This window comes from Brienomyrus brachyistius, chromosome 1 (genome assembly GCF_023856365.1).
Source record: "Brienomyrus brachyistius isolate T26 chromosome 1, BBRACH_0.4, whole genome shotgun sequence".
Lineage (NCBI taxonomy): Eukaryota > Metazoa > Chordata > Actinopteri > Osteoglossiformes > Mormyridae > Brienomyrus > Brienomyrus brachyistius.
Window position 1 is genome coordinate 12,851,530 of NC_064533.1, and position 25,853 is coordinate 12,877,382.

The following is a 25,853-nucleotide window of genomic DNA, read 5'->3' on the forward strand; positions in this document are numbered from 1 at the left end:
CTTTGTTAGAGAATTGGTGATGTAACTTCCTCGACTTAATGATGATGCGGTACACATGCACCCAGCAGCCACATTATAAGATACACCTGCAGACAGTCTGCTCATTTGCATTTGTTTATTTAGCAGACACTTTTGTCCAAAGCAGAGTACAAGTGTGGATCAGAGAGCAGGGTCAGCCACCGTCCCTTGAGCACTTGGGGTTAAGGGCCTTGCTCAAGGGCTGGTAACGGTGACATCACTCTGTCAGCCGTGGAATTTGAACCAGCGACCTTCTGGTCACGGGCACAGTGCCTTGACCTGCGGAGCCACACGGTGCCTCTGTTTCAAACAGAATCACGTGGCTGCAGCTGAATATATACAGCAAGCTGACAGGGACAAGAGGTTCAGTCACTGTTTTGAGAGTTTTATGACGGCCGACGCGGCATGACGGACGCGAGGTAAAACGTGGTGTGATGGCTGGTGTTGGACGAGGTGGTTCCAGCGTCTTTGAAACAGGCACCATCCTGGGGTTTTCATGCAGTTTGGTGTCTAGAGTTTACAGAGAATGGTGTGATATGCAAAAAGATCCAGTCAGTTGAGAAAACAGGGAGGTCGGAGGGGACAAGTGTGAGAACGTGGTGAAGTCTGTAAGGGATCATCCCTTTGCAGTATTTGTGTTGAATCCATGACACCAAGAATCCAGGCTTCTCTATGAGAAAAACAGACCCGGTATTGGCAACTATAACTAATACAGTGGCTACTGACCACACTGTGTAAGGCCAGTACTACATCAGGTGCACTGTCAAATTTAACGCGGTTTGGTAAGATCAGTCTTAATCTGGCTCTTAGCCCCCAGGCTGGCCAGCCGAGTCACATTCGGAATTGCCGCTTTGCTCATTAATCTAGACGGGCCGATCCTTCTAGGTGTGTGCCTTTCCCTCTAACACACGACTCATTTTGCACTCGATACGATGATTAACATGCCCACGATGTCCCCCCTTTCATCCCCGTAACATTGTGTGCCCTCTTTTGCACATCATGGGCCAGATTTTTATTTTTTTCAAATCTGAACATAGGTGGCAATTATCATTAATTTGGTATCAGCACAAATCGTAACTGCCACAGAAATGTACAGAGTGTCCCTGACAAACATTAACTGCACATTCACTTATCTGTTAATGTATTCCTGCAGTGTTCATTTGGTACCGTTAGGGCCAATGGAGCTAGATAACAGGCTGTGTTCTCCGGGTTTCGATTCTGGGCAGTGCCACATAAAAGCTCGATTGGTACATATGTATTTATTTAGTATAATGATGATAAGATAGCTTCGCTAACACTTTACTTAAAGCACCCATGTATAATGTATTATACATACATTATGAATGGATTATGAAGGTCTTATACACATGGCTATAACTATTCATAAACAGTAATCGCACATTATAGCCATGTGTATTATGCATTATGAATGTTCTATGACGCTCTCATCTATAACACACTATAGCTACCTTTATAATGCATTATAATGGTCAGTATAAGCATTAAGGATGCTTTGTCCTGCATTATAAATGTATCTGCAGTATATTATAGATCAGTTTCATAAGGCAGTCATAATACATAATGAACATGGCTGTTATGTGTTATGCCTTTTTTTTGCAAATAGTTATAGCCGTGTGTATAATACTTTATGAATGCGCTATAATGCATTATGAAGGCATCTATAACGCATTATGATGATTGCTTCAAGTAAAGTGTTACCAAGGTGTGACCACCTCCCTTCCTGCTAATGACTCCTTACCACCTGGTGTGGTTCTGTGGTGTCCTGGTTGTGTTTAACTGGCAGTTCTTGGGGGGGGGGGGTTCCTTGTAAGCAAGCAGCAGCTTGTTGGTCTGAAGTTCTCAGTTATGTTTAGACTCTCTCTCATGGGCTGCGTGTTACTGACTTACATGCTGATACGGATGAGCAACTTCCCAAGGGTCCGACACTCAGCTTTTAGCTTTTGTGGTGGAAATTTTGGAGAATGCTTCTGACTTTTCTGCTGTGTGTAAGGTGAAAGGTGAACGATTTCACTTTAGTCCTTCATTCCCAGCAGATTAAGAAGATAGTATTCTGATAAACAGAAGATATTTTGATGACTTGTAATACCCGGCAAATACCTGCATGTTTATCCATCCATCCATCCATTTAAGGTTACTGGAGGGCCTGCATCCACTCCCACAGATGAGGCTGAGAAACACCTTAGTCCGGTCCAGGGCCAAATCTATTCACACACCCACAGGCACATGCTGCGGGGCCCCCATCGCAGCAGGTGTTTGGTTAATGGCCATGTGTCCCTCCACCTCCCTATCAGAGGCCGCATGTCCTGGCTGGCGGACAGTGAGGATGGCGGTGCGCCTGGTCCACGCGGAGAGCACGATCTCCCGGCCCAGGCGGTGTCGAGAGACAGCCCGGCTGTTATCTTCTGGCACACGAGGATGCGGGGAACATTGATGTTTTTGCTTTTTTGCATTGCAAACTCACGCTGCCATATTGCCACAGAGCTTTTCAGATGCTGAGAGTCTGTGCAGCTTGGTGCTGCTGCTGGTGTCGACAGCCTCCGGCAGCGTAGAGATGCTGGTTCTGCTGGGCTTTGGGGGCTGGGCTGGGAGCACAGCGTCCCATTAACTGGGTTTATGGTCCGTCTGCACTCTTTAAACGTACTGGCTTCTCAGAACAGCTGGACCCGCTCTGGGAAGTGCAGGAGTTTCTGTGTCTCTTGACTATTTTGCTTCTTAATGTTGTTTGAGGTTTTTTTTTTAATGAATTTCACTGCAGTTGTTCATCTGTCTCTCTGCCATTTTTAATTTGCCTCAAATGTGCTTCTTGTCAATCCGGCGAACATAACCCGAGCCGAGGTTGAGAGATGGGTACCTCAGGAAGGCATGTTCGATTCCCAATGAGCCTCGTTTAAGAATCGGGGCCGTGTGACACGTGCACTGTAGATCCATCACATTGCGTAACTCGCCACGTGAGAATTGGGCTGACCCACAGAGAACCACAAGTATGAAATCTGTAGTTGAGTGCTTGGATCTTAAATTAGAAAAGTAAGATCTATTTATCTATCTGTCTGTCTGTGTGTCTGTCTAGGACCTACAGATAGGAGACTTTTTGAGGGGTAGGTATTTGACTAGTAATATTTGCCTGCCATGGATGCCCCCCTCCCCCTTGTTGAATGTGACTTGAAATTTGCTGACTGGGTGGGGGGGGGGGGGTGTTCCCCCTTGGTAAATGACTTGGGACTCAGAAGAGAGGCATTTTCAGTCGTTCATGCAAAAATAGCAGGTGCTCAGGCACCACTCGTCCCCCCCCACCCCCTCCACGCACACACCCATCTATCTATCTGTATGTGTCTATCCAGGTGTATGCAGATATCTCATGTTGTGTCTAATACCGTGTGTGAGGATCCTGATATAGTGCTGTTTGTCAGTGTGACATCGACGGTGATTCTTTTACAGTGTTACCCTGAAACTTCGTCAGTAACCCTAGAGTGCATTTTGATTTACCGCAGAACTTTTTGGTACCACAAAGCGTGCTGCTCTGTGTCGTACTTTTCTACTATCCTGAAACGGTCGGATTTTGCTGGTATCTCATCTCAAGTTCTCAGTGCTTAGCAGACACCCACTTGCATGCGCGTGTGTCTCATTAGAGGAAAGTCGAATCATTTGCCACGCTTTCCGCACGCCTGCCGCCCCGTGTGCGAGAATCTGCCCCCGCCTCGGCCTGACGTGGCTCCTCACCTCCTCCAGGGCGAGATGATGTGCGAGGTGATGCCCACCATCAGCGAGGACACGGCGGCCGGCCAGCGCGGCTCCCAGAGCAGTGCCTCGGACCCGGACTCGCACTTCGAGCAGCTGATGGTCAACATGCTGGACGAGCGCGACCGGCTGCTGGATACGCTGCGCGAGACGCAGGAGAGCCTGGGGCTGGCGCAGCAGCACCTGCAGGACGTCATCTACGACCGCGATTCGCTGCAGAGGCAGCTGAGCTCCGCCCTGCCTCAGGTAAGCCCCGCCCATGTCAATCAGAGCCCTGCCCATACTCATCAGACAGCACCATTGAAGGAGGCTGGCAGCTGGAACACTACTTCTGTGAACTTAATCTTTGTAGTGATGATGATAATCATGATGCAGGCCATTCTTGTTGTTTGGAGTTATGTAGGTGTTGCTGGTTTCTGTTGCCAGGTGGATAGTGTTGATAGGGAGAAGAGGAATGTGTGTGTCTTCAGTCCTGAGAGGTCAAATATTTTATTTATTACTTGGTTGGTTACATTAGTTATTATGTTATATTTGTTATTCTAAACCTCATAATCCTACACTGAGATAAGAGGGCCAGCAGCAAAATGTTAGCAATTCTAGTCGATAGTGGTGCACACTTCCTTACCAGAGGAATCGCGCTCTTTGTTGCGGGGAAAAAAAGACTTTGTTTCCAGGCAGTTCACGGCTATACGAATAATTCATGTGGTTTTGCGGGAGATGGCAAAACGAGCATGTATGCCGGAGGTCACACACCTTGGCTGAAGTGAGGATGGCCTCCCGAAAGGGGCCTGAAACCGGAGGCTGAGCCTCAGCGCTGTGGACGTCTGCCATCATTTCCCTAAACTGTCTGTAGTTATGGTGTCTCAAATGCACCGTTAAAGATGGAGGAGGAGTAAAGAGCCCAAGGCCATGCAGACTTTGATTTACGGGAGAATGTAAGGTGATGTTCCGTCCGCTTTCCCATGCGATTCTCTCTTTACGATTAAGTTCTTTTTTTTTTCCGTGGCGTCACTTTTAATCAGTGAGGTCATTCCCTAGAAATTGAAGGTGCTTATCAGTAAGGTCTTTGTATGTGTTTTTGCATTGTGGGTGTGCCGAAGCGTTTCCATGCACTTTGAGTTAACTGCATGTCAGGTGTCTTCTTAAAAAAACAGACTTATGGGTGCAGAGAGTGAACTGTCCTCCTTTGCCTTCAAGCAACACCCAAGCGTCCCTTGTGGACCTGGTAACGTCTCGGAACCTCTGCCTGATCCTACTGATTCGTTAGTGGCTGGATGTAAGGTTTTAGTTAATTATTAATTGGTTGGCGATGAAGTGTGGGAAAGAATTGTGCATCACCATGTGCATCACATGGTGACACAGCGTAAATGGTGAATGTTGCGTTTGGGGGGTGGGGGGGGGTGGTGGCAGCTGCATGATCACCTGCAGACAGACGATGCCATTTATAATGTAGCAGTACTAGTTAGTCTGCACTGATTGCTTGTGGGGCAGCTCAGCTTGTTGGACCGTGATTCTGACACTTATCCGGACACTTTTTTTCCATCTTCCTAAGTATTTTTTAGTGTTTAAGCTGCTTTTTGGTAACTTTGATCCTATTTGTGGACGCTTTACAGAACTAAAGAGGAATTAGGTTAATGTTTTTGAACGTGGTTGATACAGATCTCTTGAATTTTGTGAGACCATTCACCGTATTTTCAGCCTCAGGCTTGGAGATGACCTAGTTCTGAAGGACGTGTGTGGCGTGGAGATGCTTTTTTGACATACAGTAGCTCAGGAGAGACCCAGGAAGTGAGGCCAGGCAAGCAGCAGCAGGCCTTAGTGCAGGCTGTGCTGTCCCCCTGTCCTCTCCCTGCTGTCCTCCTTGTCCCCCTGTCCTCTCCCTGATGTCCTCCTTGTCCCCCTGTCCTCTCCCTGATGTCCTCCTTGTCCCCCTGTCCTCTCCCTGATGTCCTCCTTGTCCCCCTGTCTTCTCCCTGCTGTCCTCCATGTCCCCCTGTCTTCTCCCTGCTGTCCTCCTTGTCCTCCTGTCCTCTCCCTGCTGTCCTCCATGTCCCCCTGTCCTCTCCCTGCTGTCCTCCTTGTCCCCCTGTCCTCTCCCTGCTGTCCCGCTGCCTCCTCCTCAGACACCCCCCAGGCTAATGGCGCTGATGGACGCAATCATCTGCTGTGCTAGTATTCTCTTCTGCTGCATATTAAAAGGCACGAGTACACGTGCATCCTGCTCCTTTATTTTGTGCAATAGTTTGCTGCGTTAGGCTCTTCCGTGTGCTGGACATGGAAGATCCGTTCCTGACGTGGAGCTCCAGCTGTATGCACAGAGAATCAAACATGCCATGGCAGATGATTAACACTCAGGTTATGTGGAGAGCTGCTGAATGAAACGATCCTGCTTATCCTGCAGTGGCAGGTGTATAACATAATAATAATAATAATAATAATAATAATAATAAATTCTTTCACATTTATAAACCTGTCCTGGTGTCTTGGCCTTCATCTGACGTAGGAGAGGAATAATAATAATAAGCTTTGAGGGAAATTTTGTGAAATGGTCCCTGCATTCCAGAGAAGTGAGGTCCGACTGCTTGTGTATTTAAAACCTGTCCATTGTAGAGGTGGAGACTTCAGGTCCAGAAAGTACAAATCCAGACCAAGATTTGTACTTTCCCTATCAGTGACTGTGACTCTTTAAACTCAACTGGTTGGTTGAAACAAAATCCTGGTCTGGATTTGTACTCTATGGACATGAAATCTCCACCTCTGGTCCATGGTGTCAGAGAATCAAACACCTGTTGCTGTTTGGTTATGGAAGCACCGGAAGTCCACTGCTGGCTTCTGGTTTCCTGAAACTTTGCACTGGCTAAAACAGAAGTCCAGTAAGGTCGGAGAGAATTCTGGACGGGTCTCGTGAGCAGTTGGCCATGTTGGAGAACGTTAGTGCTGGCAGTCTTTCCCTTTTGATGGTATCTACTGTAAATGCAGAGTTATTGCTACTGGCCTCAGAAGAACAAAGGATATAGCTGCCTGTGGGTCTTGTCAGGTGTGTCGTGAACCTTGGCTACAAAACAGTCACAGCCGTTGAAAGGAAAACTAAGTGTGGCCACTGCAGGCCCCACCCCCTGCTAGTGATGGATCGGGGTTTAATGGAGGCATAACAAGCGAGAGATCCTGCCTTTTGGTCTTCTGACACCAAGATGTAAAGTTTTGTTCAGAGATTGTCCGTATGCTGAGAACGCTTGTTTTACACTTCATGGTTTCTGTGAAACATTCAGAACACAGCTATAAATTTAGTCGTTACATGGTCACAAGAAGCATGCTAAAATTAGTTTGTGGAACTATGTGCAAGTTGTTTTTCTGGACTTGAGAAAGTCTGTCTTAGAGTCTTGAAGACACTGCGGGGGGCCTTGATTTCCAGGGCAGATGCCTGATTACTGTCTTAGCTGTGATGGTACCACATATTCAAAATTCTAGTGATTAGACCAGCTCTCCATCTCCAAAGGGGGCTGTCGCCCGTTCCTTGGATATTCCCTGAAGTGTCTGCATTCACCTGCTGTCTTTTTGTTTGAAGAGCCTAGTTTTGTGTGAGCACCTAAATCTGTACAAACCATCATGATTTCCTTTTGAATGAAAATGGTCATCAGTGGAAGTTTAACAGAACATCAAAGGACAGTAGTGAAACGTCAAAAGTTATAGACACCTGATTATGAATTTTTACCAGAAAATGTAGAATGAAGCATGTTCTGGGATGTACTTTTGGTTAGGATGACATGTCACACTTTTGGTGGTGTCCACTTTGGTAGTTGCACAAGCTTCGTTACAGATGGCTCATAAATGGAAAGTGTAATCTCTGCTCACGAACGGCATCTCCCCGCACAATCCTTCCGACTGCAAGTCCAGCCACTCAGAGGAATTGTATGCGAATTTTTTTTCTCAGCAAGATGCGTGGATCTTGTATTTTCCTGCCAAATCAAAAGCAGCTTTGAAAGAGGTTCCAGGGGGTGGAGTTACACACCTGGATCTAGACAGATTCTCCTGAAGATCTTGCATCCTGACAGCTGTTGTCTTGCTAGCAAACAGCCAGCGGCTGAATGCCTTCGGCATCCTCTTCCTCTTTCTGTTTCCAAACCCAAACCAAACATGTTTCTATTTTCCATGCTTGCTGTTTGTGTCTCATTTTCTGCAAAAATTGGCCAGACCAGGGCTCACCTTGTGTGTCTTTGGCTTCATGTTTATTTTTTGTCATACAGATTAATGTCTGTTTTGTTCTCCCAGAACTAGGCCTGTCGCGATAAACGATAAATCAATTGATTGCACGATAATTAAAATGAGGTCGATAATTTTTCTGGCTGCGATAATTTTCATTTGCATGGTTGTTTGTTTTCCTTGTGTCTCTCTGCCAAATGGGAATATCGGCTCTTTTTAGTAAACCGGCTCTTTCAGCTCCTAAACGGAAAAAAAAACCCGCCCCTCTCTTCGTTTAACCTGATGCCGATTAGCGTGACCTGATTTGAGCTTGTTAAAAATATGATGCTGTCTCGTGGGCGGGCTTTTTCGGAATACAACGTGTTCCGGCCACTGTCTTCCTTAATGTTTTAAGCAGCTCAAAAACCCGGACAATTCTATAAACATTAAGAAAACGGCTCTTGAACAGGAGCCGGCTCCCATCGTTCACTATAAAGAGTCGGCTCAAAGAGAAGTCTCGTCCGCAAATGACACATCACTAGTAATGAGGCGTGAACTCTCGTGTCAGTGGGCTCTTTGTACGTCAGCTTCCGTGTTCATGGAAATGCGGCTCGCTCATTTCCGGTCTGTGAAAAATGGCATTGGTTTATACATGCCGTTTGCAGGACTTGCCCAAGACGTACATCGCTTTTGTAAATCCTTCTCCAAAGTACCAACCAGTAAATTAGAGAAGGGCTTTAAGATGTTTGCCTTGTCTTACATCCACGGATAGGAAGGGGAGTCTTATTCGTTCAACTTTGTGGCTGGCATTAGACTGAGACATGAAGAAGAAAAAATCTGGAGAAGAAATTGATAAGTAGTTCTGATAGGCAGAAAGGATGCATTTTTCTGATAAAGACCGATTATAGATATTTCAAAAGCAGGTCTGACTTGTTGGCTGATGCTGCTGTTTATCATTAGATTTATAAGAGTAGTATAATTCGGACTATACTAAATGGTAGTTGTGTAATGATTAGGATTCCTAGTCCTAAGATTTGACTGATGCACAATAGAATGGAGCAGCACAGCGACACAGCGACTGACACTCTTACCTCCCTCCTGGGACTGGGGTTCTAATCTCCACCATGTGTGTGGAGTTTGCATGTTCTCCCCATGTCGTTGTGGGGTTTCCTCCAGGTACTCCAGTTTCTCCCCACAGTCCGAAAAGATACTGAGGTGAATAAGAGCTGCAATTTTCGTTGTTCCCTGTAACTTCCAGAATGTTCTCTGAACCCTGCATTAGACAAGAAGGTATAGAAAATCCCAATAGAATAAGACGATAATTTCTTGCTTTTTGTATTTTATGTGCATTATATAAAAATTTATATAAAGACCCGTGTTTGTGGTACATAACTTAAATATGTGCTACATCTCTCTCTCTCAGACATCCTGCACTGCTCTCTCTTTTATCAGAAATATAACTAAACTAAAGCTGGGAAAGTGAACTGTAGAGCACCCAGGCTATACTGGCGTCTGATTTGTGTCGCCCACGGTTACTGAGCATTTACCCCCCATCTGCCGCCTCTTCCCAGACAGCTATGTGGTATGAGGGCGCGCCCCCTCACTGTGTAGCAGTACCGAGCAGTCACGCCGGACCCGTAATGATGGCCTACATCGGTCCCGTCTGATCTGATGATCATCCGCTGCAGCCGTCCCCTGCGCTGAGCTCCAGCGTGGCCTCCTTTGAACAGCGGGGTGGCGCTATAGAGTAGAGCTAGCAGCGTCCGAACCATCTGAACTGCCGGGCTGCAATTTTAAATAATTTAGCGTGGGGAACCCCCCCCCACTAAAGGCCTCCCGTCTCGACAAGCAGTGAGCCAATCGCTAGCTGGTTAGCAAAGGCCGTGGTAAAGTCATGCGCCGGAGCCCTTGCAGGTCACTGATAAATGCTTAAAGGTTGAAATCACTGTTTTTCTATTTTTTTTCCCATCATTTTATTTTATCCACGTGGGCAGTAGAAGTAGATGAATAAAAAGTGTAGACAGTGCTGACGTGAAGATGGCACAGCACCGTAAATAACTTCACACCTTTCTCCAAGGCTCATCTTGTGTGTATTCTGCTAGTTCCACTCGCTCCCTCTCTCTCTTTCGCTCACTTGCTCGTTCTCCCCGCTAGCCTCCCAGCTCCCTGGCACCTGATCGCTCCGCACCTCCCAGCGGGAACTCCGGCTCCCAGCCAGGGCCGAGTCCCGGCGAGCCGGAGGTACATCAGCGCCAGTGACCCTCGCACACGCCGGAGTATGATGTATATGCCAAAGCGGCAGGGGTTCTGACTGTCCTCTCTGAAAGCCGTTGTTCTGCCTCTGACTCGCAGCTCCTCACTTTGCCTCTCGTCCATCCTGTAAATGCGGCGCGTGTTTCAAGCGTAGGCCAGCGAGGCGCAGCTGTTTGACGACGCCACCCGTCTGATTGGCATTGATTTGGCTGCACTTCGCTCATCACCATTGGAATCTTATTATTAGTTTTCCGTTTGTGTAGCATGGAAAAACAAGCAAGGCATATTATTTCCCGCAGTAGCAGAAATTACTTTTATTTGTCTGGCAGGTGTTTTTCCCCAGATTGTTATACGCATAAGGATCAGAGATCAGGGTCAGCCAACATCCCTGTTTAAGGGCCTTATGCAAGGGCCCAACAGAAATATGATCATTCTGTCAGTCGAGGGATTTGAACTCACAACCTTCTGGGCATGGGCACTAACCCACTGAGATATTCATTGCCCACCCCGGCGCACAATGTAGAAAAGCATGTTTTCCATGCCCTTGCCAGTGTATAATATGCATTCGTGACAACGTATCTGTCACAGGTGGCTACTAGGAAACCAGTCAACCTTTACATATTTCAGAAACAGCTGTGAATAGGGGGAATCACAGTGGGAGGGCTCACTGGCATAGGCCGTACCACTGAGGCTGCGGGGGTGTACAGCTGGGTGCCACAAAAGAGAGAATGGGTAAGGAGGAGAGAAAGCGGTCCTGGTTAATACCAGGTCCTTCCCACACTCCCTTGTCAGGGAATGGTGAGCGTGTGGCGTGATGGAAGGCTGCCTCCCGGCGTCAGCCGCATCCCGCGACGAGGCAGTGCGCCGTTGTGATTATGATTACCGTCATTATCACTGCGCCGGCGTATTGTGCCCGCAGTGTAGATTACCGGCTGATGCACGGCCGTCATGGATCCGTCCCTCCCGAAAGCCGAGAGTCGCATCTTACGGCAGAGACTGCTGAGCTGTCCTCTAATGATGATGTGGTTTCTGGAAGCTCCTCCTGGCCTGTTTTGTGAGCTCCATAGGACTCTGATGGTGGGGGGGGGTCCCATTCACAATGTAGGTTCCAACTCACTTACACAGACTTTAACAGCTCTGTGAATTCTCCATTCATATCTATGAGTACAACCCTAATTCCAGCCATAAGAACTTTAACCTGCACCCAGCACTAGTCTTTACCATAAGTAACCAAACAAAATACAGTACAAGACTTTTGGCATTTTAAATTTTTTTGGGATTGCATTTACAGATTTTATAAAATTGATGTTAACCTCACAAGTTACAGGTTTTTAGCACATTGTCTCACCCTGCCCACCCTTCACTGTAAGGGGCCCTGCTCTCCTGCTTTTGCACTTTCCAGCTTTCCCACTCTCTGGCTCTCCCACTTTCCAGCTTTCCCACTCTCCGGCTCTCCCGCTTTCCAGCTTTCCCACTCTCCGGCTCTCCTGCTCTCCCACTTTCCAGCTTTGCCACTCTCCGGCTCTCCTGCTCCCCTTCTCCCCTGCTTTCCTGCTCTCCTGCTGTCTTGCTCTGCTGCTCTTCTGCTGTTCTGCTTTCACTCTGTCCTGCTCACTGGTTGATCTGCTCTGTGGGTGTCCTGTTCTCCTGCTCTCATGCTCTCCTACTGTCCTGCTATCCCGCTCTCATACTCTCCCCCTCTCTGGCTCTCCTGTTTTCCCACTCTCTGGCTCTCCTGCTCTCCCACTCTCTGGCTCTCCTGATCTCCCACTCTCTGACTCTCCTGTTCTCCTGTTTTCCCACTCTCTGGCTCTCCTGATCTCCTGTTTTCCCACTATCTGGCTCCCCTGATGTCCTGTTTTCCCACTCTCTGGCTCCCCTGATGTCCTGTTTTCCCACTCTCTGGCTCTCCTGTTATCCCCCTCTCTGGCTCTCCTGTTTTCCCACTCTCTGGCTCTCCTGCTCTCCCACTCTCTGGCTCTCCTGATCTCCCACTCTCTGACTCCCCTGTTCTCCAGTTTTCCCACTCTCTGGCTCCCCTGTTCTCCAGTTTTCCCACTCTCTGGCTCCCCTGTTCTCCTGTTTTCCCACTCTCTGGCTCCCCTGTTCTCCAGTTTTCCCCCTCTCTGGCTCCCCTGATCTCCAGTTTTCCCCCTCTCTGGCTCCCCTGATCTCCTGTTTTCCCCCTCTCTGGCTCCCCTGATCTCCTGTTTTCCCACTCTCTGGCTCCCCTGTTCTCCTGTTTTCCCCCTCTCTGGCTCTCCTGATCTCCTGTTTTCCCCCTCTCTGGCTCTCCTGATCTCCTGTTTTCCCACTATCTGGCTCCCCTGATGTCCTGTTTTCCCACTCTCTGGCTCCCCTGTTCTCCTGTTTTCCCACTCTCTGGCTCCCCTGTTCTCCTGTTTTCCCACTCTCTGGCTCCCCTGATGTCCTGTTTTCCCACTCTCTGGCTCCCCTGTTCTCCTGTTTTCCCCCTCTCTGGCTCCCCTGTTCTCCTGTTTTCCCACTCTCTGGCTCTCCTGATCTCCTGTTTTCCCACTATCTGGCTCCCCTGATGTCCTGTTTTCCCACTCTCTGGCTCCCCTGTTCTCCTGTTTTCCCCCTCTCTGGCTCTCCTGATCTCCTGTTTTCCCACTCTCTGGCTCCCCTGTTCTCCTGTTTTCCCACTCTCTGGCTCCCCTGTTCTCCTGTTTTCCCCCTCTCTGGCTCCCCTGTTCTCCTGTTTTCCCCCTCTCTGGCTCTCCTGATCTCCTGTTTTCCCCCTCTCTGGCTCTCCTGATGTCCTGTTTTCCCACTCTCTGGCTCCCCTGTTCTCCTGTTTTCCCCCTCTCTGGCTCCCCTGATGTCCTGTTTTCCCACTCTCTGGCTCCCCTGTTCTCCTGTTTTCCCCCTCTCTGGCTCCCCTGTTCTCCTGTTTTCCCCCTCTCTGGCTCCCCTGATGTCCTGTTTTCCCACTCTCTGGCTCCCCTGATGTCCTGTTTTCCCACTCTCTGGCTCTCCTGATCTCCTGTTTTCCCACTCTCTGGCTCCCCTGTTCTCCTGTTATCCCCCTCTCTGGCTCTCCTGTTTTCCCACTCTCTGGCTCTCCTGCTCTCCCACTCTCTGGCTCCCCTGATCTCCTGTTTTCCCCCTCTCCCGCTTTCCTCTTCTATGGCTCTTTTGCTTTTGTGCTCCTTTGCTTTCCTGTTCTCCCACTCTCCTGCTGTCCTGCTTTCCTGTTCTACAGTGCTCCTGCTCTCCTGCTCTTCTACTCTCCTGCTCCTCTGCTCTCCCACTCTCAGGCTTTCCTTTTTCGGGGTTTCCAGTATCTGCATGCAGCTGGTTGAGCACCTGGCAGGCTAAGCCTGAATGGTAGATAGGGCTTCACCAGCGCCTCCTGCCAGGCTTCTGTAATGACTCAGCTACTTGCTGTACACACATACTATAATGACATTCCTCCTTAATCGTCGCCTCCGATTCCCAAACTTTTCGAACACTGACTCAGAGGTGCTCTTACTCACAGAGACGTCCCCACGGATGCAGAGGCGGGGATGTCGGGTGACGTCGCTCTTTTGGCAGCGCCGATCGGACGTGTCCCTGTGGAGGACAGGTGTGATGTGACGGCGCCCCCCTGTGGTGTGCTTGGAGCTTGTGCGGCTATGCTAACTGGGCTGGTGATTAAGTGATCTGACATCACTGGTCCACAGCTTGGGTTTTTAACTGGGGCGAGACGCAGCGACTAATCAGGGGGCCCTCTGGGCAACTTGCTACGCTTAAAATGGGGTAATGAGCTTTTGCCCAGTCTGTCGCTCCATTTCCTGCACCGTAAATCTCAAAGCACGGCCTCGGCAACAAAAACAACATTATGAGCCATGAGGTCCGTTTACCGGAGTGGTTCCTGGGCAGTTCATGCCCATTCTCCTAAAAAATGATTTCCAGTTAGACATGTCTTTTTATCGCTGGCCTCACGGTGGTACATTGAGCACCCGGCCTTCACGCGAGCCATGGGATCGCTCCCACTGCCTTTCTGTTAACCAGAAACACACACATTTAAGCTGTTCGTGTCACAGGACACTAGTGCCGATTTCTGGTCACTGAGCATTTAGTGAATAATGAAGTAGGAGTGTAAATAATGCCTTAATTAGACACACATAACACTGTCTTTAAACAGCACTAAAGTCCTACCTGAGGAGTTGATAAGATGCTGATTATGGCCACCTGATGCTGTCACTAGTTTCAGAATTAAACATCTGCCAAACCACCAATGATTTTAAATTTTTTCTGTTTATGTGGCGTTATGACAACTGCAGTTGAGCTTTTTAGCCGGGTTGCCTTGTATATACAGGTCAATGTCAAGGGGGAGATTTAATGAGGCTTGGCGTTCACTCCCTCGTAAGATGTCGTGCCTTTTCGTGTGTGTTGGGCAACCAGAATGGGCTTTATTTGTGTATCTCAATCATCGATGTGGGAAGTATATGCCAGATTTTGAACGTACTTGTTTCAAATTTTTTATTATTGTTTTGTGTTTTTATGCTGTTGGTGGATGCTTCTTTAAAAGAGGCATTGGTAGAGACTTTCTGTTTTAAAGACCGACTTTCAGACACCCCTAGAATCACCTGTAGGATGTATCATGATGATGTGGTTTGCCAATAGGCTCGGTCCTTGTACACTTAAATTCATTAAATTCGTTCCTCCCGTAACCAGCCCTTTCCCATGATGCCTCTGTGGGCTATGACAGGCTGGCTGGTAGTGCTGGGCAGTGTACGGGTTCATACCGAAAACCGTTTTTTATTATTGTTATGATATGAATTTTTCTTATACCGCAATACTGGTTTAAATAGCCGACACAATGTCAGGAAAGTGGCGCGGCTGGAAACCTGAAGGGGGGACCTTTTTCACTGCTGCACCGCTAAACATGTACCGCGAAAGATCATAAACGGAAAATATAGCTGACGCTGGAGATGAAAATAATGAGACACTGCGGTTGTCAAAAAACAATTCTCAGATACTAATCGATATTAAAAATTAGAGTCCGATTAGATACTCATTTTCGCCATTATTGATACAAACAATGCCTCATTCACCACACTTACCTGCGCTGTAGTGTTAGTGTGCACGCACGCGCACACACACGCGCAGCCCCTCTCCTCCTCTCAATAGCCGCTGAACGCATTTGCGCTGGTTAACACGCACATACCAAGTTGGCCGAACATGGCATATGCTGCAATTGAAGGCGCTTCAAGCTGCTTTAGTAAAAAAAAACACAAAAGTACTATTTGGAAGTATTTTGCAGACGAGCATGGAAAGGCTAAGGATGTCGATAAGCCTCTATGGAAACAGTGCTACAAAGTTATGGTGATGAAGTCCAGTAGCACGTCAAACCTGGCGAAGCATCCTGGTCTTTACAAGAAACTTCGCGAGGTCAGTAAAGCTCGCGTTCCAGCATCACTGAACTATTAAACACTTATCAAAAATGTTAACTTGGCCGGCGCACAGCATAACATTAGCCGTTTATCTGTATGCAGTTAGCTAACAAACACGTTAGCCGAACGTTATCATTAAGGTAGCGAATAGGCGCAATGGCTAATACTAAAACCATATGGGAACAATGCAAAAACGTAAAACAAAAACGTGTCCTGTAAAATGTAGTAAACACCCAGTTATACTTCAAAAACATACCGTCATACACCATGAAACCGATATAACTTGATATAAAAATACCGTGATATAAATTTTTGGTCATACCGCCCAGCTCTACTGGCTGGGCCCCTCTCCCTTTCCCATGATGCCTCTGTGGGCCACACAGGGCTGGCTGGGCCCCTCTCTTTTTCCCATGTTGCCTCTGTGGGCTATGCCAGGCTGGCTAGGCCCCTTTCCTTCTCCCATGATGCCTCTGTGGGCCCCACCAGGCTGGCAGAGCCCCTCTCCCTTTCCCATGATGCCTCTGTGGGTCACGCCCGTTACATCCTCGCCTTCGCCTAGACCTACCCTGTACTCCAGTAACATCCCCGCCCCTCCTGAACTCGCATGCCTCTCTCAGACTGGCCTTATCTCTCTAAGACACATTTTTAATGTTGCTTGTAATGATTACACATGAAACTGGGTCAGCCAGGCTCAGTGAGTGGGAGGCAGGCTGCTGCTAATTCTGGCAGCTTCTCGCCACCGGCTTCCGAAAAACGATGAGCCAGTTGATGCAGGGGCAGCCCCTCCGTGGCGTTCCAGAACATTCTGGGTCTTGACCAACCTTTCTGAGGGGCAGGGTTAAGCAGAACCCCCCCCTAAAACGATCGCTATGTAGCATCCTGATCAGCAGGCACCTTGCTGTGTTTGTCGTTTTGATGCCACCCTGTCAGAGAAAGGAGGGAGTGATTTATGTCTGCAGATGTTTCCGGTGATGGAGCACCATCCAGATTGTGTTAGGAATGCTTATCTTCCTGATCACATGACGCATATCTCGCTCTCCCTGTCACATGAAGACCAGCTAACTGGATGGAGGCGGGGAGGCCATTTCCGGGCCCGGTGGTCGGCTGCCCCATACATCCTGGGCTGTGATAATTGCACCCTTGCTGCCCCTCCCACCCACAGATTTCAGAGCTGTGTGTGTGTGTGTGTATGTTCGTTTGTCCATGTGAGTTTCACAGGGTTCCACAGCTACGTTTTCCCCTCTCACAGCCGCACTCTTGCAGGTGCAGGAAGACTGATGGACAGCAGTGGTGTTTACCAGCAGTCAAACCACGCATTTGCATGAGGCCCCCTGTTGGCCACAAACACTTTATTAAATAAATGCAGGCCTTATTTTGGAGATGCTGAAGCAGCATGTTCTGCTAATTAGCTAGCTAGCTGTGATCGTCTGCCTGTGTGCTAGCTGTTAGTGTTTAGTGTTTGCTAGCTGTTAGTGTTTAGTGTTTGCTAGCTTTTAGTGTTAGTGCATTTAGTGTTTAAAACATCTCAGTGGGGGCAGGGGATTTGGGGGGGGGCTTTTTGAGTAGGACCCCAGAAACAACAAACCCACCTCTGCTGGCAGGAGTCTTGCTTTACTCCTGTCACAAGTTGCAGGGTTATAAAGGGGCAGAAAATTTCAGGTACATTTCCAGAATCTTTCCAGGAACTTTCCATGGGAAGTTAAGTTGGGGAATTTTGTAAATATTGAACTCCACGGGTCTCCATGCGAGCTGTCAGTTATGAAGAAATGAAAGCAAACTATGAGTAATACAATGCAGAGCATATGCCTTATAAGCAGTGCGTTTCGATACAGGTGCTTATTTTGGGGTGTTCTTGCGCACACATAATTACTTACAAGGTCTTGGTTACACAATGTTTGATGATCATTATTAATGCTGTCAAGATATTTTTTTCCCCCAACTACATTTAAGTTCCCTGTTAATGGATAATCTGCAATTTAGCACATTTCCAGTTTTTTTTCTCATTAGTTCCCATATATTTCCATTAATTCCCGGGGGAAAGTTTGTAACTTTGAAAATTCCCATAATGTTGCAACACAAGCCAGTTTGTAACCAGTAATCCCTAACATGTAAAGGCAGGCTAGCATGTTTGACCAATCTCATAATGGTCTGTATGATGCAGTGAGATCTCAGTCAATCAGCACCATCTACTTACTGCAGGCTCTGTATGATAAACTGATGTTTATCAGTTTGCTGCTCTTTCCGTCAGAACTGGGATGTGTAGGAAAGGCTTCCTTCGTGTTTTAAAAAGGCAGCACTGTGGTCGTGTGCGGGGAAGTGGATGTGCTTCGAATCAGCGGATGTGTGCAACAAAGATGCAGCCCCTGAGTTTCTGATCCACGCCGGTTCCTTTCAGTCGTGCTCCATGGAAAGTGCTTACATTTACAGCAGCGCCACAGCCATGCTGGTCTGTTACATGGTTACACTGTTCATACATTTCATACATTGTGCTGATGCTTTTTGGGTCACAGTCTTTCGATATTTTGCAGTTAGAATGTGCCTCTTATATGCGTGTCTATGCTGAGCCCTTAAACAGCATCAGTGCTGAGCTTGTGGTAGCCTTACAAGCAGGTGTTTTCATAGCTGCCATGTAAAATCCAGCCCTTAGTGCCGCATCTTTGCTTGCCTTTTACATATTTGGGTCATTTTGCTGTGTGTTAATGCATGAGTACACTAATTCCCTGTCTTCACTTTTGGGTTTATCACACACTGTCACAGAGCAGAAAGGCAGGTGTCTAATCCTCTGGCTTTTAATAAAGTTTAGCCTTTGGTTTTGTGTTTTCTCGTTTGGCTGCTGCCTTAAAAATGGTGTGTCTTAGGTAACTGTAAGTCATGCTTGTATACTAAGCTCAGACAGGACTTCATGTACTTCATGTACCTTCATGTACCTTCTAAAGATACATTTCAAATATTCTATCTATCTATCTATCTATCTATCTATCTATCTATCTATCTATCTATCTATCTATCTATCTATCTATCATTATTATTATTTAATAATGTAATGTATTTCATTCCAATTACTCAGATATTGCTTGTGTTCTCCTGGAACATACAGTATTAATTGTATAAACAGACACTTGTGTTTCACCCCCAGAATTTGTTTTTGTACACATGGATCAAAGGCGATATTCAGTTGTTTTAAGGCTCCCGTTTTAGTCCCATGAGGTTAAAGTTGCTGCATTAAGCAGAAGGATCGAATCAGAAATATGGAGGTCACTTTGCATTTCTGCGCGGAACATCATTTCCAGAGTGGCATTAATCACCAACTTCTGTTCATCCGAATGCGCTGAGGAATGATTCGTGACTGACTCGACCTTGAAATCTGAAAAAGTTCCCTGAATATTCTCAGTATGGCTTTTTTGGGGGAGAAGGGTAAACTTTGCGGAGATAACGCTCGGTGTTAGCGCCGCGGCATGGCCTTCTGACATGCTGCCGTCTCCTCACATCCTGAGGGCCGCTCCACAGTAGGTCCCGCCTTTTGAACCGGCGTCTTATGGATTATTGAATTTGCATTAAGTCCTGTCAATATAATGAAAGGCAGCGTGGTTTAAACGCGCTGCTCAGCGTTTCCGCCGCCGAATCGCGCACGAAAGTGGCGGCCGCTTCCTGTGCGGGGAGCGGCTGAGGGCAGCTCCGGCTGCGTTTCTCTACCTTTTATCGCGCCGCACTGAGCGCCGTTTGTAAATGGAACAGGAAGTTGCTCTCCCTCCCGGGCCTTTCACGCGTTCGGCTGGCCTCTTATCCTTAGCTAATGGGTCCAGGTGGTGCGCTTCAGTGCTAATGGAGCCGTGCACTGCTCTGAAGGGGGAGGCTGAGTCATCGCGGGTGTGCGGGAGCTCAGGTGGGCCTCGCTCACTTTTCAGAGCCAGATGCACTGGATTACGGTGTGAGACGGAGAAGTGCCAGTGCTCGATGTTCAACACTGGTTCTCCAGCAGCCAGCTTGCCCAAATCCGGCTGCGTTTCTCAGCCCGGTCCTCAGGGACCCCCAGACAGTTCACACTTTTGCTCCCTCCCAGCTTCCAGCCAATCAGAACCCTGCATACCTGGTACAGGTGTGCTGTGAGCTGGGAGGGAGCAAAAATGTGGACTGTCTGGGGGCCCCTGAGGACTGGGTGAACAACACTGCTTTGCACAATGTCTGCCTATTTCTATGCAAATCATAGGTATAATGATCGCTTGCTAGGTAAAGAAACAGGTTCCTTGCTTCTGTGTGGTGAGTTGTTATTCTCTGTCATTCAGTCAGTGTTAAATCACTTTGAACTATGCTTGGATTGGATTATAAAGTTTAATAAAATGCCTTGTCAGCCTGCTGGCAAAACCATGCTTAGCACCTCAAGCAGACTAAAAGGCACTCCATGTCAGTGGCAATTTTCCAGATTTTGTTCCTGACTGTTTTTACACAGTACGTTGTTGCATGTAAGTGTCAGTTACGCGTTGCCGTTGTTGGCTAGAGGAGGGAATTGCAGGCACATGGTGGTATGTGATGTGAGCGTGTTTCTGGGTTATTGCGCTGGGCCGTGGTGGGGCGCGGGGGACGGTTTGGAGCCCTCTGTAGGGACGGGGGCAGGCTAAGGACATTTAGCATTGCTGTCAGATGATTATCTCTGCTTCCAGTCACTCGGTCTAAGGATTTATTCTCATTCTGTGGCTTCTTTCAGAAGTGCAGTTTGCTCTGCTCTGATCCCCCCCCCCCATCCCAGCCCCCCCTCCCAGCCATCCTCCCACAAATAAAAAGTTCAAGCTGGAATCGTAGCTGTGAGGCTGGAGAAGATCTACAGGGAAAGCTTGAAGCTGGATAGACACAGTGCTGTAGGCCAGACTTCAAGTTCATGTGGTCCATTGGCTGATTTGGACATCCAATCAGCAACTCCATTTTATTTACTAGACTTATTTCTTAATGAAGCAGAGGTAGCTTAATTACTAGAACTGTATCTTTTCTGGGTCTGGGTCCCAAAAAGACTCAAGACTCAAACCCCAAATACTGCTGCTCAGCTAAGTTTGACTCAGGTGGGCTAACTGCTTCATTGGTTTCTCACTTCTCCAGTCACTCCCAACTCTCTCTCTCTCTCTGTCCCTCTCTCCTTCTCTGTAGGAAAGTCAGGCCACTGAGGTCATTTATTTTGATCCAATTGGGGCAACTTTATCATTCATCCGTTCTGCAGGCTCTTTATTTCATTATTATGAGAAATCTGCCAGGTGTAACTGAATACATTTTTCTTCCAGTAAGCTATATCCCGGATTGATCTTCTCCTCAAATACAACATCAATAAACAATTAAGCTTGGCTTATTAGATTAAATGCTGGTTGTGTAACACTTTTTTAGGAGGTGGTTTCAGCTGCCAGAGAGCTTCCTGTGTCTCTAAAAATCACGAGTTTGAGTTTAGCCAAATAAAAACTATTTATTGCATTTTAAAATGACTTTATAAAGAAACTGAAATGTTGTTAAATGCAGGAGTGTGTCTGTTTTCCGCTTTGTTGGCATGCCTACTTTCTGGGACAGTACACTCGTAATGGTCACTGAATTCGCGGCTGGAATCCCTGTTTTATTTTATATACTATGTGTCAGATATGGAAATGTAGCCAGTCGTTCTGTGAGGCTATGCTGTAGGCTGGGTTGTGGTCGCACTAGGGCCTGTGATCTTTCACCAGACCATGGCGTTCTTGTTGAATTTTGAAGCCGTAGCTTTGGTGTTGTGGGGGGAGGAAGACGCAGCTTTGTGAAGGCGGGGAGAGTTTGCTCTGAGGCTGCTGGCCCTGGCTACATGGCTTGATTTTGACAGAGGTCCTGACAGACCGCGGTAGCCGGAGGCGGGAGGTCCGGACAGACCCACGGTAGCCGGGAGCCGGAGGTCCGGACAGACCCGCGGTAGCCGGAGGCCGGAGGTCCGGACAGACCGCGGTAGCCGGAGGTCCGGACAGACCCGCGGTAGCCGGAGGTCCGGACAGACCCGCGGTAGCCGGAGGTCCGGACAGACCCGCGGTAGCCAGAGGCCGGAGGTCCGGACAGACCCGTGGTAGTTGGGGTCAAGGCATGGATAGAGTTGTGATTTCTGAAGGCTGCTGCTCAGTATGACACCAAATACCTAGACACTGCTCAGGTTAGTGATTTTGGTCCCTCCCAAAGCAGTAAACCAGCCTCTGGACTCCAGGCTCTGCCCAGCAAAGGTGTGCTACCCTCACCTTCTGTTATCCACTTTGAGCCGACAGTAAGTCTGGGTTTTCCCTGCCACATTGTGCGATGCTTATGGAGAAACCTGCCTTCATGGAGAAACTCACCTTCTAGAGAACAGTTCTCGAGTTTGTGTCACACTCTGTCTGAGCACTAGAGCTGTAGCTTCGGCTGTGGCATTGAGGCATCATGGTCTGAGGCTTCCAGAAGGCTCCTCAGAAGAGTCTGTCAGCCCCCGAATGCCAACATGGGGGCAGCTGGCTTCAAGAGCAGATAGACACCGTGCTCCTGCTACCTCTGTTTATGGGGTGGCTGTGAGACGGCTGTCAGCAGTACCCACTTTACAGAAAAGGTGTTTAACGTTGTTCTTTCCTGGATGCTAAAGCAGCATAGCATCTAGGTGAGCATAATTCCCTTTTATCTGCATGCGTACAACAAGCTGAACTCACACCTTTAGCTGTAAAAGATCCATTAGTCGTCGATGTTTGTTTGTGGAAGGCATTAGCACGTAATTTCTGTTTATTTCTGTCAACAATATTAGACATTAACAACAGGTTTGAAACGTGTCCCATTTCCACAGTGTTTTCATGTTCTTTTTGTGAAAACAAATCGATAAATTGCCCGGCCTGTTTGTGTGTCATGTGTGAGAATCATCTTTGCAGGGATTAAGTCAGGCCTGCAGAGTGGGCTTTCCAGAAGCATCTTTTTGTGGTATGGGATGCCACACACACACACACACACATACACACACACATACACACACACACACACACACACACAACTCCTGTTCTTTGAATTGACTTTGGCCCAGCAGCTATCCCTGACACCCCCCTCCCACCCCCCAGCCATCACCACCTGGAACCCCCCTCCAAGGACCTTTTGCTGTGACCTCATCTGGATGGCTGCTGAGCGTGCTGCAGGAAGCTTCTGTGCACCCCCCTGCATGTGTATCTGGGCGCCATGGCAGTGGCAGCATGATCAGCGCTTCCTGCCTCCATCAGGCCTCGTGCTGACGTGTCTGACAACCCTGACCCTGCTCCTTCCGCGATCACACTTCACTTTCTTTGCAACAACTGGAGGTTTGACGCCCATATATGCCTAAGTGCCACGTGACATACCACCCCCCCCCTGACACTAGACACGCCTCTTGCTTGCTGTCCTCTTTTATTAAGTCCATCATTTTTCATCCTAAAGTGTGGGGTAGAGGACTGCACAAGAATGGGCATAGTATCCATGGTATGGGAATGGGGATAGCATCCATGGTAATCCCCGGAATGCGGATAGCGGTAATACTGCACATATCCATGGTAATCCCCGGGAATGAGGATAGCGGTAATACAGCGCATGTCCATTGTATTCCCCCGGGAATGGGGATAGCAATACTGCACATATCCATGGTAATCCCTGAGAATGGGGATAGCGGTAATACTGCACATATCTATGGTAATCCCTGGGAATGGGGATAGCGGTAATACTGCACATATCTATGGTAATCCCCGGGAATGGGTATAGCGGTAATTCTGCGCATATCCATCATTATCCCTGGGAATGGGAATAACGGTAATTCTGCACATATCCATAGTATTCCCCGGGAATAGGGATAGCGGTAATACGGCACATGTCCATTGTAATCCCCGGAATGCGGATAGCGGTAATACGGTGCAAATCCATGGTAATCCCCGGGAATGGGGATAGCGGTAATACGGTGCAAATCCATGGTAATCCCCGGGAATGAGGAGAGCGGTAATACGGTGCATATCCATAGTAATCCCCAGGAATGAGGATAGCGGTAATACGGCGCATATCCATGGTAATCCCCGGGAATGGGGATAGCGGTAATACGGCTCATATCCATGGTAATCCCCGGGAATGGGGATAGCGGTAATACGGCGCACATCCATAGTAATCCCCAGGAATGAGGATAGCGGTAATACGGCGCACATCCATAGTAATCCCCGGAATGCGGATAGCGGTAATACGGCACATATCCATGGTAATCCCCGGAATGCGGATAGCGGTAATACGGCGCATATCCATGGTAATCCCCGGAATGCGGATAGCGGTAATACGGCGCATATCCATAGTAATCCCCGGAATGCGGATAGCGGTAATACGGCGCATATCCATGGTAATCCCCGGGAATGGGGATAGCGGTAATACGGTGCATATCCATAGTAATCCCCGGAATGCGGATAGCGGTAATATGGCGCATGTCCATTGTATTCCCCGGGAATGGGGATAGCAATACTGCACATATCCATGGTAATCCCTGGGAATGGGGATAGCGGTAATACGGTGCATATCCATAATTATCTCTGGGAATGGGAATAACGGTAATTCTGCACATATCCATTGTATTCCTCGGGAATGGGGATAGCGGTAATATGGTGCATATCCATAGTATTCCCCGGGAATGGGGATAGCGGTAATACGGCGCATATCCATGGTAATCCCCGGGAATGGGGATAGCAGTAATATGGTGCATATCCATAGTATTCCCCGGGAATGGGGATAGCGGTAATACGGCGCATATCCATGGTAATCCCCAGGAATGGGGAAAAAAAATGAAATATCCCTGTGACAACAGTAGAAATAGAGATGATTTTTACGATATTTCTGTGGGGATGGTAATGAAATGCAGGGTAACACTGTGGTAACAATAATGAAGTGGCTCATATATGCATATTCTTATATCTTTTATATTAATTATACGTCCTTTTGTTCTGTTAAATCATTTTTTCTCACCCTGGTGGCAGTGTCAAGTGGCTGATTTAATAATTAAGATATTTAAAAACAAGGATGGGCATGTTTAATTTAACTCTGTACTATTAAGTTGGTGTGTCAGAGGGTTTTGGTACACATGGGGATAGGGTGGGGAGGGTTTTGATATACAGTACAGGCCGAAAGTTTGGACACACCTTTTCATTCAATGTTTTCTTTATTTTCATGACCATTTACATTGGTAGATTCTCAATGAACGCATCAAAACTATGAATGAACACATGTGGAGTTATGTACTTAACAAAAAAAGGTGACATAACTGAAAACATGTTTTATATTCTAGTTTCTTCAAAATAGCCACCCTTTGCTCTGATTACTGCTTTGCACACTCTTGGCATTCTCTCAATGAGCTTCAAGAGGTAGTCACCTGAAATGGTTTTCCAACAGTCTTGAAGGAGTTCCCAGAGGTGTTTAGCAAGTGTGCAAAGCAGTAAGGTGGGGATGGTTTTGGTACACGCAGAGACTGTGGGGACGGTTTTGGTAAACATGGGTATTAATTGATGCATTAAATGTAATTTACAAAAATAATTCCATCTGCTCAAATTTTGCTCTGCTACATCTCCTTTTCCACACTTGCGCATCACCTTCAAGGCAGCTTGTGGTGAACCGCTCAGTAAGTTCATTGCTGTAAGCACCTCCCCTATAGCTTGTGTTTGAAAGGAAAGTACTGAGTCTGGACTAGGGACTGAAAAAGGGTTCCGGAACTGCCTCCGAGGAGCTACAGTCGGGCCAAGTTCCTGTGGTGTGAACACGACAGATCCCTGGTTCTGCACAAAGGTTTTAGTTCCCCAAAAAAAGTTCCGGCGGTGTGGAAGCATCTTTAGTGTCTGTCTCTCTGTCTCTCTGTCTCTGTTGGTTCTGTTTGTCTGCTCCTCACCCATGAAGAACAGACAAAATACCCCTCCCCCTCCCCAATGGTCACTCCATGCACCTACAGTGAACCCCCCCTCCACCCCCCTGCTCTGGTTAATGAAGTGCAGATGGTGGTAACCGCAAACATTACATCACATTGGAGTGCTGTACCACTTGTATACCAGGGAAATGAGACCTGCCAGAGAACAGTTACGGAGGACTTGGATATGGGAGGGAGTGGCCTGTTACTGTTACTGTTACACTGCTGTTACATACGGACGTGAGGTCTGTGTCTGCCGATTGCACTAGGTGTGAATGTTCACTTCCACGTTGGTAGGCCAGGCATTCCAGGGTATAGCATACTGAACCATGTGTGGGCTTCCTTAGTGTCTGATGGAA

At 47.8% G+C, this 25,853-nt stretch overlaps 1 protein-coding gene across 6 annotated transcripts in view; it reads left to right on the top strand.

Annotated features, from left to right (window-relative positions):
* ppfia2 (PTPRF interacting protein alpha 2) overlaps window positions 1-25,853 on the top strand; it is a 128,528-nt gene that overhangs the window by 5,033 nt on the left and 97,642 nt on the right. For all 6 annotated transcript variants that reach the window (XR_007397239.1, XR_007397234.1, XM_049010054.1 and 3 more), the window contains exon 2: window positions 3,766-4,020. Coding sequence is in view for 4 of the 6 variants with exons in the window: in XM_049010054.1 (XP_048866011.1) it covers window positions 3,772-4,020 (249 nt within the window). In the remaining 2 variants the exon portion in view is untranslated. The remainder of the gene's footprint in view (window positions 1-3,765; window positions 4,021-25,853) is intronic.